A 14917-nucleotide genomic window follows, 5' to 3' on the forward strand; every position below is an offset into this window, starting at 1 on the left:
GTAGGCAACTGCTTTAACGTAGTGTTCGTGCAGAGAACAGAGATCCAGCTGGTATATGATTTTAGAGACTCTTGTGTATAACGTAAAATTATTATATGGGAAAGTTCACTAAACTGACTCAAAGCAGGGTAGGACCAGGTTACTACTTGGATAGGAGACCACTAGAAAATCCCAGGGCTGAAGATTAGAATGGAAAATGGAATTAATATCTGGAAGTAGGCTATGGCAATCCACTTCCATATTTTACCAAGAAAACAACATCTGAAGTCACCAGGAATTGGGATCAGTTTGAAGGAACTTTACTTTTTTATATGGGAAAAGTATTTAAATATTTCCTCTGATTTTCTGTTTTTCAATTGTCTCTTCTGTGACTTCACTGATGTTTGGGGAGCTAATATTTCAAACTGAGAATGAAGTGGAAATAAGTATTCAGAAGTTCTTCCAATATAAATTTGCCCTAAATTGGCTATTTTTAGGAAAATAATCTGCACAGGACTCAGAATAGATTGTGTGTTGAATGAAGAATATATAAAAATAAATTAAAAGCCCTCAGCCTTTATTTTGCTTCCCATAAATGTTACTGTGCAAGAACCTTAACATTTGATAGCAGTAGGGCTGTATTTGTGCCATAGAACTGTGGTTGATTCAGTAGGTAGATTCCTACTGAAAGAGGGAAAATATGATGCTTCCCAATCAGATTCTCATGGCTTATTCTAAACCAGTATTTCTCAACCTTGGCAACTTTAGGATGTATGGATTTCAACTCCCAGAACTCCCTAACTAGCATGCTGGCTGGGGAATTCTGGGAGCTGAAGTCCACACATCCTAAAGTTGCTAAGGTTGAGAAACACTGTTCTAAACCATTCATGCCTGGGAAATATTGTTTGTAGATACTGCTAGTGGCTGTCCGGGATTTCAGGTAGTTTTTCCAGCATTACTCTGTGATTAAACCTGGGACTTTCTCCATAGAAAGCTGATGTTCTAATATTGGGCTATATCTGTCTGTGAAACTGGCAGGAGAGCCCTAATGTCTTCTGCATAGATGCACAAATCAGATGTTGTTACCATCCTAATCATTGGCAAGGAGATGGGTTTTGCAGTTTGTGTTTTCAGTGGCAAAAATCACTGTTTATTTTTACTAAGTTTGTAGTGAGCCTATGTAACAAATCATTCTAATATGGAGTTCTTGTGGCTTGTAAATTCTGATTTTTTGTTTGAAGTTAATAAGAGAGTTTATCTAGCAGTGATTGCACATCTAAACATGTGCTACCATACAATCCTGCTGGATTTTAGATTGTCACTGACTTATTTAATCAAGAGATACCAAAAATGAAACCCATATTAAATCATGTGGACTCAGACTATCAATTTAAGCATAATTTTATATATTTCTTGGGCATAATCTTCTCTTATATGATACCTGCCAATAAAATAAAAAAGAACAATTAAAATTGCTGTCTTGTAATGCATGTGCTCCAATGCACATCTTGGAAGGTCCCATTAAATCATACCAGTTTTCAAGGAAGGTATAAGAATGGAACTTCAGTGCAGGAGGAAATCTGAAGGAAAAGTCTTTCAGCTGTAGACTATAAATTCCTCTTTTGCCTTTTTACAGGTCTTTATCATGCATTTTCTTTTGCTCCTGGAAGAAAGGGGTTTTCTAGTTGGCAGGAGACATTCTCTCCAGAAAAAAAAGTTGATGTGCATAGGGAGATTTGTTCTCAGGACAATCTCCTACTTCATTTCAGCCAACCTGCCTTCTTTCTGTTTCCCCTCCAAACATCTGCTTCTTTTGCAAAATCATTTTTGGAACACAGTTTTCTTTTTTTGTTGTTGTTCTGCCATATATATATCTGCCTGTCATGGTTCCTGTTCCAATGTTCCTGGCAAACATCGTAACGGGTTCCCATGCCATGGTGCTGACACGAGTTCTTGTACGGGAGGGGGCTGCTCCTGTTCCTTGTACCAGGCTGTGATGCGAGGAGTGAAGAATGAGGAATGCATCTTTGGGTTATCTCGCCTTGTCAAGGACTTTTCCCGCAGACCGGCAGGAACCGTTAGGGGCACCTGTGGGCATGGGATTGTACTGACTTTGGGGGGAGGGACTGGGAGTTGCTTGGGGTTTTATTGGGAGACATCCCGCGCTTTCACTATTCTCAGCTTTGCTTGTGATCCTGCATTATTAAATCAGATATCCATGAAAGCCTTGTGTGAGTCTGATGGTGATTTTGAATAGGCAATCATTACACTGCCATAAATCCTTTTTTAGCTCTCACTTTATCAAATAATTTAATCTCTTTTGCAGTCCCTGTTTATTTACTGTTTTTATTGAAGCTGATTTTAACAGATTAGTTGCTGCTTATAGACTCGTGTTTACTTTTTGGTACAAATGACCAGATTGGTAAAAAAAAAAGACTACTAAAATGGAAGAAACCCTCTCCCAAGTATTTTCTTGTATAGTTAATCTGAATGCATAGCAAGTGGATAGCAATTTTCCCCACTAAAAACAGGAAGCTGCTTTATATTTAGTCACACTATTGGTCCAGTTAGTCCAATATTGTCAACAATTATTCCTATTAGCCTCGTGGGATTTAAATTTTACTAGCTTTACTTGGAAATGCCAAGGCGTTAATTTGGCATATTCTAACATGGAAAACAGGTGCTCCATCACTGAGCTACACCCACTCTTTTTTAATTGAGGTTTTTTTTTTCTGTGATTTTTGATGTTCAGTCTTTAAAAGTGACTTTGACATTTGTACAGCACATGAAAGATTGCAAAGAGTATATTTCTTATTAATATATTATGTAACATTTATATAATGTCTCTGAAATGGAAGCATACAGGTTTTGTGGATATTATCTGACTGGTGGATTGCACATTGGGAAAGTGCTTTGGGTTGTCATGCTCTGGCTGGTCTGCTGGAAACTATTTGCACGAGGTAGTCTGTAGCATGTTTCATTTTTTTGTTGGCACCGTTAGCTCTCATCTTCCTTTCGTTTTGGAAGTGTCATCTGCATGTCCTTGAGCATACACCATGCAATGCATCCATTTCAGTTTGATTTACACTTTGGGAACCATTTATGGACAGGAAAAGGATTGATTATCCAGGAATATGGCTCTCCTCTAACCCAATCCAGCTGGTCTGATGATGAGTTAACCATTGATAGTCCTGGGGGTATTTTCATAAACGAAGCCAAGAACGTTGCTTAGCCTGTAAAAGTAATGCTTCTGATCATTAAAGTGGAGGGAACCAGTTTTAAACGGAATGCACAATTTAGCCAGATTAGGTTTTACATTTCAACACAGATGGAAAATGAAAAGCAAAGCAGTCAAATGTGCGTTAGTGAAAGCGACCTTCACAGGCAGCGTATCCATGAAAAAATGCAGCTTAAGAAGTAAGTGAATTTAAGCAAATGCGGTAAGGGAACGACTGAGGGAAATGATAGGACACCGCATCAGACGCTTAAAAGCAAGCCAGTACTAATTCTGATCTTTTTTTATTTAACTGAAAAAAGGTGGGGGGAGGAGAACTATGAAGATAAAGCGGCCTCTTTCTCTTTCAAGGTAGCATCGGTCCAACACGCGGGCTTCTCTCTCCGTCCACCTCACTGTAATGTGTTTGGCCTGCCGAAAGGGGTGCTGGGTGATTGCCCAATCTGAGCAGTGCTGCTTCGAGTGATTGACACTGGGCAGGGCCCGCCGCCGTGCAAGAGCCAGAAGTCGAGGCTGCTGCTGTTGGCGTGGGGTGGACCCCCCGCCTCGGCTCTTGTCTCGCGCTCTTCCCGCTACTTTCCTAGCGAGCCGGTGGCCCCGTTAATCTTCTGCTCTGCACGTATCCGGCTTCAGGCAGAGGCGGGAACGGAGAGGAAGCCGCGATTGCTGCTGCAGCTGCTATTGAGGCCAGAGGAAGAGCAGCGAAGCCGGCAGTAGTGACTTCCCTCACCTTGTGGAGGTGTGTTATTTTGGGGCGGGTGGGAAAGGGAAGGAAATGGGCGGTGGTAAAAGTGAGAAGTAGCCGAAAGGAGAGTATTGGGCGGTGCTGCGTGGGTATGTTTGCGGGGGCGGGGTTTAGGGACACGGTACAGGCACACAAGAGTTGCCCGGAGTGGGGGGCTGGAAAGCGGAGGAGGTGGGGAAGCGCAGGCTGAGAGAAGCGCAGGCAAATAGTGGCACGTGGGCGCCCTGTTGCCGGAAGAAGAGGGGACTGCGCCGGGGAGGGCAGGCTCTGCGCAGTTGTTGCTGTCGGAAGAGATGTTTCTCCGCGTGGAATGCAGAGGGAGATCCACCCGCTCATTCGGCGCGGTCGGCCGAGCTCTCTTTCTGGATGGAGGTGGGTAGGTACATGCGCGCGCCCTTTGCCTCTCGGACGCCTAGATAATGGGAACGGGCGGGAATAGGTGAGCATTTCAGGGCTAGCACGCGGCGGGTGTGGACGGTAGTGGCTACGAAGGGGCAGGGCTTGGCCCTTGCGCGCGATAAACCAGAACAGGGATGGGGGAACCGAAAAACAACGGTAGCCGCGTGGTGTGTGTTCGTTGATTTGTTGGGAGGGGAACGGTGATGGTTCCCAGTTGTCAGAATGTGCCTTACCGCTTTCTATCTTAAGAATTTTCCTTTGGCTATTCCATTGCAGACGGTGCAAAAATACTAATCCCCACTGCCTTGAACTTGCAAACGTGAACTGCTAGCAGCAGCGTTTACCTTTGGCAGGGCTGCTGCCTCGTACATCACACACGAGCGCCTCCAGTTTCTTGTGGGGGGTTGCGATTGTTTTTCCTCCCATTCGCCTTCCTTTGGAGAGACCGTCTTTGTTGTGTCGGGAAGGGCTCTTACCCTTCACCTTTCTGTGTGTGTTGCTAAATGCGTTTGGTGGTTGCATTTCATCGCTTCCTCCTTCCTTGTCTTCCGTGCATGTGGTGATTAATATTTTAAGTTATAAACCTTTCTGGGAGCCTGATTTAAGAGCAGATTGTCCTGTTATATCTTCAGTTTTTTTTCTTGCTTTTTTCCAGGTGTGTGTAGATCTCAGAGGTGTGTCAAGCACTTTGCAATTTGAACTACAAAAGGAGAAAGGAGAATTTGGCCACTCATCTCTTCAGATCTTTTGTGTCAGGGGGGAAAAAAAAGCGGAAGGAGAAGCGCAACCATCATCACTGAGCTGCTGCAGAAGGTGGAGAAGGAAGCAGAAAAGCAGGAAAATCGCAATACTGTATTGCTTCTTTAGAACCAGAGAGACTGATGGCGGAGTTTGGCAGCAGAGGGGGAGGCACTAGTGGTGGGAGGATAACCTCCTCCCCAAATTTGGCACAAGGAAAGGTGGCTTTCAAAGCAGGTGATGGGGAAGGAGGAGGAGGAGGAGGTGGCAGTGGTGGTGTTGCAAGAATCCACTTGGACAGTGCTCGCAATGGGTTCTCCAATGGGGACTGTGCGCTGGTGGGAAATAGAGAACACCTAGAATCTCCCCAACCTGGCAGCCCTGCCATAGAGAGAGGATGTTCCACCCTGCATCCAGAAGGCAAATCTGGTATTCCCAGGAAAACCAGCATCATCAAGGTAAGACAATGTATTTTTTTATCTCCATGCTGTATTGGGCTGGGAGAAGGTAACTGGTGTGGGGATACAGGATGACCTGGTGCAAGCCAAATTGTCCTGATCACTTAGCATTGTAAGCAGTCTGACTGCTGATTTGTAGAGTCCAGGAAAGGAGAGATAGTCCCAATACCAAGTTTTGATTATATAAATTAAGAAATATGTTTACATCTGTGCAAAAGGTTCTTGGCAAATAAGTTGATGTGGAGAGATGTAGTCCCAGAGTGGATAGGAGGGTATTCCTGCACAGGAAAGTATGAAATCAAATCACCCTACAGAGATTTGAGGTTAGATAGCTCTTTTGCTGATTCTGGGGGCTGCTAGATGCACCTGTGCAGAACAGTTTTTCCCTTGCTGACTGATGCACAGCAAGTCATGTGAATATCAAGGATTAATGATGTGAGTAAGAGAAAAATATGGAATGGTCTCTTGAAGGTGACAGCATATCATTCAGGAGATTGACAGTGTTATCTGCAGTTCCCGTCTGTCATAATTTAGATATTGTTGTTCCTGGTACATACTGAACAGACAGAGATGAGAATCAAAGAGAGAGCAGAAATGAAATGTTCCTTCCTGTGTGTTTTGTTTAAATCTAGAGAAGATTATTGATGAATAAAAATAATTTTTCACAGTTAAAACAGATTTCATAATAGCTGATTTGCATATATTCTACTCTGGCAGTTTTTGTCAATAATGAGCTACACAAAAATTATATAAAATATGACTGTATATGGAGTGACACATACATCAACATCACAATCACTGTTACTTCTCTAGTAAAAAAGGAGTAAGTGTTTTTGGTAATCTTAAATTCTGTTTCAGGATTGTGTTTTGAGACTCAAGGGGAGAACAAGGACAGGTAGTAGCATAATGCATTTGACAAAATTTTGAATCTACCCTTTCTTTTAGAGAGTAGCTTTGCAGATTGTTAATAACTCACAACAGTGTACATGGCAATTGGTAGTAAAGTTTTTCTACAATGCTAAGTGATTTTTTACACACATACAGCAGTCTATATAATCTGATATAATCTGATATTAATTAAGAATGCCAGAGGTCTTTTGATCTAAGTCTATAATTAATATTCTTTAAAGGAAGATATTGTAATTTATGGTGTGTCAGAGTTTGTTAAATGTATTTTTAAAACATACATTTATTATTTGAAAGAGCATTGTTTTAATCTAAACTATAACTTATTTGGAAATAAGCTAGGGATCTACACTGTGGTGATACAAAAGTGAACTTTGCCTTCTCTATGTAATGCTTGGCATAATTTATTCATCTGTCCTGCGTGGATTTTTCCTTTAACAGTTTTAGGACATAATTGCTTGGTAATTCATGTTATATAAGGTTATTTTTGTGTTATCTGTTTAGTTGTTGTTGCCATTAGTCCATGTAGTCTGAGTTTCAGCGAGTGCTATTTTAGGTGCATTGGCACATTCTTATTTTGGACTGGAGTATCATTCCTCTTTACAGCCAAATCCTGTATGTGTTTACTTGGAAGCTAGCCCAACCAGGTTCAGTGGAACTTACTTCCATGTAAGTGTTATCAGCATTAAAGCTATGAGAATTTTACATGAGCTGAGTTTGGGAATGTAATGTTCCTGCACAAGGTATTTAAATAGCTATGCAAAGTATCTGAAAGCTCTGGTTGTTTGTTTCTCAACATGCTATTGATTATAGATATCTATATTCAAGGTTATTATACTTGATACACATGCATGGCTACAGAACAGAAATATATATTCATGGTGAAACAGTTATTTTATATATTTAAAAGTCAGTAATATATAGCTCAAATGCTATGTGCTATTATTTTCAATATATATGGTGGCTGATGCAAAAATCTACTTTACTGGTAAAATGAATAGATTTAACAACATATGTCATAGTTATGTATTTTTTAAATTGTTGCTTCTGACTTTTGATCCTATCTGGCTCTCCCAGGTTATATGCTAAACATTGATGTTGAAATAAGATATAAATCCATATTTATGCAAATAATATATGGTGGTACTATTACTTCCTCCAACGTATACAATATGTTTTTTTAATATTTCTGTTACCTTTTTGAGTGAGAAATATATTTTTGTTCCTATCCTGTCTCATACTGTTGCTTTCTTCTTAAATTTCATTTTGTCCAGAGGCTCCACTATGGTTTATTTTGCTTTTGAAGCTGAACTTAAGATTTGGCAAAACAGTCCCAGTTGCAGGAGAAGTGGTTTGTCTCTTTTCAGCTAGCTCTAAAATCTGATTATTGCTAATTTTGGCTGCATGTATAAAATACTGAATTAGACTTGCTTCTATTTCTGAGGGGCCCTCTGGTCTTCTCAGGATTTATAGTAAGAATAGGTCCTGTTTCCAAGAAGCTGGTCTCTGCGTTACTTTCCTGTGGTAGGCCGCATCTGTGTTGCAATTCTCCTTGTCCCATCTGTAACCTCTAGGTTGTGTACCATGTGGTTCATCCTGATTGCATCAAGAGTTTTCAGTTTAGCAGTAGACAAAGCTAAATGGAAAGTATTGTAGGACTGCGTATTCATGCTCTGGTCCTTTTTAGGATGCTGCTGTAGCTGCAGGGATGCAGATCGTTGACACAAGTTGATAGCAAATTAGTTGGTTCAAGGTTTTACTTACGTTCCAAGCCCTTAAACAGCTTGGAACCAAAACAACTGATTGACTGCCTTTGTCATATAGTTGATTTCTGAGTTCATCCAGATAGGTCCTATTGCGTGTAGATAGAATTACAAAATGCCATCCTATAATTGCTTATAGGCTTTCTTTATGGTGATGCTTACGTTCTGGAATTTTCTCTCCCCTGAAATTCTATATAAATTTGGGTTAATGGGGTTTCGTTACTATTTTGTTTACTTTTCCCCCCATCCCTTTTTTAAAATAGGGTTTAAAATGCATTGTTACTGTTCATTTTATATTTTGTAAACTACTTCGATGTTTTTGTATAGGTGGCAGTATTAAATATATATATTAGGTAATGAATCTGGCTCTGTTTAAGAGTAAGCAGATTGACAAAGGTTAACTTTGTCTTTGTGAATTACCGATAGTAGCACTTTTATGCACTTCATTTTCTATAAATAATTTTTTCAGTTTCTATTTCTTTAGAAGTTTAGTACTATAGAAGTATGTAAGTCTTTTGTTTGTGTTTTATACATTATTTTCTTAAATATGGCAGCCAGATCTGTTAAGAAACTGATTTTTTTTCCTTTCTCAACTTGTTAATGTCCCCATTGTTTTTTGTTTCCCGGTAATATTGGTACACATGAAGATTGTCTGAATATTCTGCTATGTAATGCAAGTAATGTTTCTGCATTGAATTCATATTATTAATGAAGAATGTTTCTAAAAATTCACGTGCTGCTTTATCTGTAAGAGACTTTATTTTTCAAGTAAAGGGGTCTTAGATTTATTGAGTGGATATCACTCACAAATGTCTAAAATGAGAAATTAAATATAAAATGTTATGATTATTCTGTCTTTAGGAGAACCTAATTAATCAATAGTATATCTGTCATCTAAGTTGCTCAGGAGATGGTCTACTCTTTTTTTTATCCTTTTATAAGTGTAATTTTATGAAGTAAGTTAGATTAAGAAGTACTCCTTAATTCTTAGTTACACAGTGAGCTCCAAGGCCAAGTGGTGATTCAGACCTGAGTCTCTCTGGTTCTCCTCTAACTGTCATAACCTAGAGTTAGGTTATGACAGTGTCTCCCCCAAGCCCTTGGTACGGAGTAAATCAGTGAGGGGCAAAGCAATCTCAGTGAACCCCTGGATAAATTGGCGATAATAATTACTGAACCTGAGGAAACTTTGCAATTGCCTCCGGGTGCGGGGACGTTCCCAACTTAAAATCGCCTGGGTTTTTGCAGGGTCCATTTCAATGCCCTTGTCAGACACCCTATAGCCCAAATAGTCAAGTTGGGTCTTGTGGAATTCACATTTGGAAAGTTTGGCATAAAGTTTGGCATCCCTAAGCTTGCTTAACACCTGTTTGAGGAGGCGTTTGCGTTCCTCTTCAGTTTCAGTGTAAATGAGAACATCATCTAAATAAACCAGGACCCCTTTAAACAAATGATCATGTAATAGTTCATTAATCAATTGCATGAAGACTCTGGGCGCCCCTGCCAACCCAAAAGGGAGGACTTTGTACTGAAATGAACCCAATGGGCAATTAAAAGCAGTTTTCCACTCATCTCCAGCTCCTATGCGGATGTGGAAATAGGCTTCACGAAGATCGAGCTTGGAGAAAATCTTGCCCTTAGACAAATGAACTAGCATGTCCTTCATGAGCAGAAGAGGGTACTTGTTGAAACAGAATTTAACCCCCGATAGTCCGTACAGAGTCGAAGCGTGCCATCTTGCTTTTCCTGGAATAGCACAGGGGCCCCAACTGGGGAATTTACAGGTTCAATAAACCCCCTTGATAGATTTTTGTCAATGAAGTCCCGTAATGCCTCCAGCTCCTTCTGAGTCATTGGATAAATTTTTGGCTTGGGCAATTGAGCATTGGGAACCAACTCTATTGCACAGTCAGTTTTCCGATGGGGGGGGTGGCTGATCTGCTTCCATTTCCCCAAAAACGTCTGCAAAGTCTTGGTATCGATTGGGCAAGCCTTCTAAATGTGTCAAGTTAGGGCGCGGCATGGCGGCCGCAGCCCTTCCAACCCCCACACGTGCAGCTCTCTCCGCTGTAGGAGCTTGGTAAAACCCATCTTTAAAAGTCACAGTTCTGTGTTCCCAGTTCATATATGGGCTTCGATAGGTCAACCAGGGGATCCCCAGAATTACCAAGGGATTGCCAACAGGTGCTACTACGAATTTTAAAGTCTCACGGTGGCTGTCCATTTGCATTGCGACAGTTCCAGTGAAATGGGTTGCCAGGCCCGCCCCCTGCTGTTGAACCATCCAACTGTGTGAAGATCAAAGGCTGCTGGAGGGGGAAGCTAGGCAGGTCCAAAGCAGCAACCAGATCAGGGGGAATTAAACACCTGGAACACCCAGAGTCAACCAAAGCCCAGACCTCTGTAGTTTTTGTGCGGGAGCCCGATTTCACTTTTACTGCTAAAGTGGGACAGTCAGCACTCACCATAGCATCCTCGCGCCCATCCTCCTCCACCTGCCCGCAGGCGCTCTTCATGGCAGGTGGCTGGCGTTTCCTGCTGGCTCCTTAGAGTCGTTTTCAGCCTTTCCTGGGAAGTAGAATACTTCCTCAGCGTCAGCTGTGCCCCTGGCTGCTGTCATCTGCCGCGAGGGGGGGGCGATTTGGCCGGCGGCTTGCCCGCTCGATCTCCAGCCTTGGCTTTTGGGCAGTCAGCTGCTCGATGCCGTTCCTTTCTGCATCAGAGACACTGACCCCTCGCATAGCGCCGATCTCTCTCCTCATCCCAGGCTCTATAGCCTGGCTGGGCAGCAGTCACAGCACTTCGGGGTCCCCTCATGGTGGCTGGTGGTTTTTCAGGTCTTCTGGTTTGCATGAAGGTATGCTGGGCATGCTCAGCCTTGCCTGCCAGACAGATCCATTCGTACAATGACTCTGGGTCGTCCTTACACAATGCCCACCGTAGGACGTCCCGGTTGAGTCCCTCTTTAAACCATTCTATTAAGGTTGACTGCGACCAGTCGGGGATTTTCCCAGCTCAAGCCTTAAACTTCAGGGCGTAATCAGCTACAGACAGCTGGCCCTGGGTAAGATCCTTCAGCACCTTCTTAGCTCTTGCCTTGGCCAGAGGATCCTCAAAATGTAGCTTTAACGCCCACATGAAGTCCCCGAAATAATCAAGTGCAGGGGAGTCAGCCTCACTTAATTGAACATACCAGTCAGCCGCTCGACCCTTCAACTTGGTGACAATGGCAGTTATCTTAGCCTCTTCGGAAGGGAAGTATGCTCCAAACTGCCTCATGTAACTTTTAGCATTAGTTAGAAAGATAACTTGGTTGGATCCCCATCAGACTTGACAGAAAAGTCTCTCACCCCCATTCCTGCTCGAGCAGAATTGGCGGCTGCTTGAGTGGTTGGGCCCCAGGTTACAGTAGCTCTCCCTCTTCGGGGTGGGGACACTGGTGGTCGAGCCCTGTGGGGTGGAGATTCATCCCGGAGCCATCTCTGGCCCCGCTCCGCCGGCGGTCCGGATGGGAGGATGGGGGATGGTTGCGTGAAGCTGGGATCTCCGCGCCTCCCCTGCCCCCCCAATGACAGAGACAGGTTTTTTAGCATATACTCCATCGATTCCATTTTGGTCTCTACCACTCTTAGCCTTTCAGGGGTTTAAGATTCCTCCCTCCGTTGCGTGTTAGGCTGTCTCTCTGTTGATACCGTGGTAGATTCTACGTCTGGGGTCAGCAGGAACTGATACTTCCAGGATGCCTGGGACGTCCCTGGCTGGGGTTCTCCCGCTTCATCCCAGGTGATCAACTCTGCAGGTGATTCGCTGGGTGCCGGTTGCTCTGGTTCTCCCCCATCATCAGATTCCTCTACCTCAGGACTGGAACTCAATTCCTCCCGGAAATCTGAAGGTTCTGGGGTGAGGCTCAGTTCTCCGCTCTTGACCGTCGACTTGGGCATCAAACTAGCCGTCTCCTCAAGTCTCCCGGTTGTGAGCTTAGACTCGGCCATCGTTAACTATTTTCCTCACAAGAAACTAATCTTGGTAGGAGCTAATGGTACAACTTTGGTGATTCTCTGCTTTATGTAATGGTTGCCTATTCTAAAACACTATCAGACTCATGAGTAGGAGTTCAAAGATATCTGATTTATTAAAGAATAGTATGCAGGATCACAGAGAAAGCTGAGAATGATAAAAGCGCACCAAATGCAAACTAAAAACCCTCGGTGCAAACGAAATCTCTCCCCCCGTAGAATCTTCCCAAGTTCACAATCCCAGGTGCTCCTAATGGTTTTGATGGTCTGTGGGAAAAGTCCTTGAACAGAGCACATAACCCAAACACATTCCATTGAAATGAACATAGATACAGAGCTTGATACAAGGTTTCACAGCAGTTCCCTCCCAAACAGAAACGCGCGTCAGCGCCATGGCATGTGAAACGTTACGATGTATACTATACATTGAAACAATGAACATGACAGTGAGCTTCAAGGCCAAGTGGTGATTCAGACCTGAGTCTCTCTGGTTCTCCTCTAGCTGTCATAACCTAGAGTTAGGTAATTTAATACCTTCCACAATACAGCTCCATTTGGTCAGGCTGCCAGGGGATCAGGTTCAAAATACCTGGAGAGCATCAGATTGCCTGCTCCTGTTGGAGCCATTACACTTCATTAGCTGTTAATTATGTACATCATCTATGAAGATTGAATGAAAAGTAAAGTCTCCACCTCCATAGCTTCAGTTTAAAGAGGGATATTTAAATAGATGAAACAGGAGAATAATCCTTGAAATGAGCTCTTTTGCCACCTGTATTTACTTATATATAAAATTTTATTAAATATTTAAAAAGGAAGATAAAAACTAATACAAACTAATATAAAGTAAGAAAAAAGAAAAAGAAGTCAAAAAGCTAAAAGTGCAAGAGAGGAAAAAAGAAAGTAAAAGAAAAATAGAAGAGAAAAAAGGTACCAAGAAGTAGCTTCTGTTCTTCTTTACAGCAGTTGGAAGTACAATTATAAGTTTACCTCTTGCTCAGTGGTTACAATATAGCTCTCTTCTTTCTATAATCTGTTCTGTTTAATCATCAAAACCATAAATCATAAGCTCATTTTTTTTTTCTGTTTCACACAAAAAGTCTCTAAGGGGTTTCTAGTCAGCAATGAACATAGATACTGTCTTTTCTCTGATCAAAGAAGTCAATTTAGCCATCTTAGCAAGTTCCATCATCATCACCAACCAGATAAGTAAGGCTATTTAAAGAAGCTAAGGAGCATTGATCCTCCTAAGGTCCACTTATTATGATATTAAGGAATGAATGGCATTGCATTATCGTTACAGCTGAATTACAAATCGTTCTACTAGATGTACATTTGCTATGGTGATAAGATAAAATAATACGGAATTCCTACTTTTACATTGTGATCTATAATACTAGAACAGGTGAATATACCTTTCAGAACAAATTAACTTGCTTTCTTTTTTTTAAAAAAATGTAGTTTACATTGTGGCTAAAGATTGATGAACAGCATTGCAATGCTCATAAGCAGAAATATCATTTCATATTCTTGTGTTGCAGAGGTGAGGAGAATAAAAGAATCCTGGAAGGAAGTGATACGTTCTTCTTGTCAAGAGTTATTTTTATTGCTCTTAATTTTAATTGCCTAGAATTTTTGGAATTGTTTTATTGACTGTTTAATACATTAAGCAATTGCAAATCAGTTATTACAGTGTATAAAACTGCTTTGTTGCAGCACTATGTTACAACAAAGTTAGATGATGGGTAACTCAAACTGTTTTCATTTATTTTAAGAAGAATTGTTTAGGCTGTGTAAAAAATAAAATTTTGAAACAGTGGACAAGAATTTTTGAAGTTGGTTGCTAGTGTCTGTTTAGACTAGATCTGACCCTCCAGTGGTCTTGTTACTGCAGTTTCTTGTTTATACATATTATCTAAAATGCAAGAAACAGAAAAATGTTCCTTAATGTGTACAATTGTGAAAGCTGTTAGTCCCAATATAAAATAAGCAGTTTAACTTGACAGCAGGTTTTAAAATTTCAGAAACAGGAACACAGTATGACTGTTCTGAATATATAAAATACTAGATTTCTGAAATACATTTTCTAAAGAAAAACTCTTACTCCTTCACTCTTAATTTCTCTGGTCCTTTCCTTTCTCTGGTCCCTCCCCTCCCCTTTCTCTGGTCCTTCCCCTCCCTTCTTTTCAAGGTTGCCCCTATATGGCGAAGTGAGATTGATTTCAGATAGCGATACTGTTTTGATAGTGAAATAAGAGCTTTATTTTATGTCCTTTTAGTGAGACAGATGGACTTCCTCTTATTTGTTAAGAATGGAAAGAAAACTTTACATTCTATGTGACAAGGCAAAGTTTGCTTACTGATGATGATTTTATATTTTATATTTTATTATGGCGCTAATATAGGGACGTGGTGGCGCTGCGGGTTAAACCGCTGAGCTGCCGATCGGAAGGTCGGCGGTTCGAAACCGCGCGGCGGGGTGAGCTCCCGTTGCTCGTCCCAGCTCCTGCTCACCTAGCAGTTCGAAAACATGCAAATGTGAGTAGATCAATAGGTGCCGCTTCGGCGGGAAGGTAACGGCGTTCCGTGTCGTCATGCTGGCCACATGACCTGGAAGTGTCTATGACAACGCCGGCTCTAAGGCTTAGAAACGGAGATGAGCACCGCCCCCTAGAGTC

At 41.8% G+C, this 14917-nt stretch overlaps 1 protein-coding gene across 3 annotated transcripts in view; it reads left to right on the plus strand.

Moving 5' to 3' along the window:
* Window positions 1–3890: 3890 nt before the first annotated feature.
* Window positions 3891–14917, plus strand: part of PLCL2 (phospholipase C like 2) — a 95004-nt gene continuing 83977 nt past the window's right edge. The window contains exons 1-2 of one of the 3 annotated variants that reach the window (XM_063303855.1): window positions 3891–3953; window positions 5014–5554. In XM_063303855.1, coding sequence (XP_063159925.1) covers window positions 5240–5554 — 315 coding nt within the window. In that variant the 5' untranslated portion in view covers window positions 3891–3953; window positions 5014–5239. Of the gene's footprint in view, window positions 3954–4224; window positions 4336–4794; window positions 5555–14917 lie in introns of those variants that run through there. The other 2 variants (XM_063303856.1, XM_063303857.1) reach the window with 2 other exon arrangements.

This window comes from Candoia aspera, chromosome 4 (assembly GCF_035149785.1).
Source record: "Candoia aspera isolate rCanAsp1 chromosome 4, rCanAsp1.hap2, whole genome shotgun sequence".
Classification (NCBI taxonomy): Eukaryota; Metazoa; Chordata; class Lepidosauria; order Squamata; family Boidae; genus Candoia; species Candoia aspera.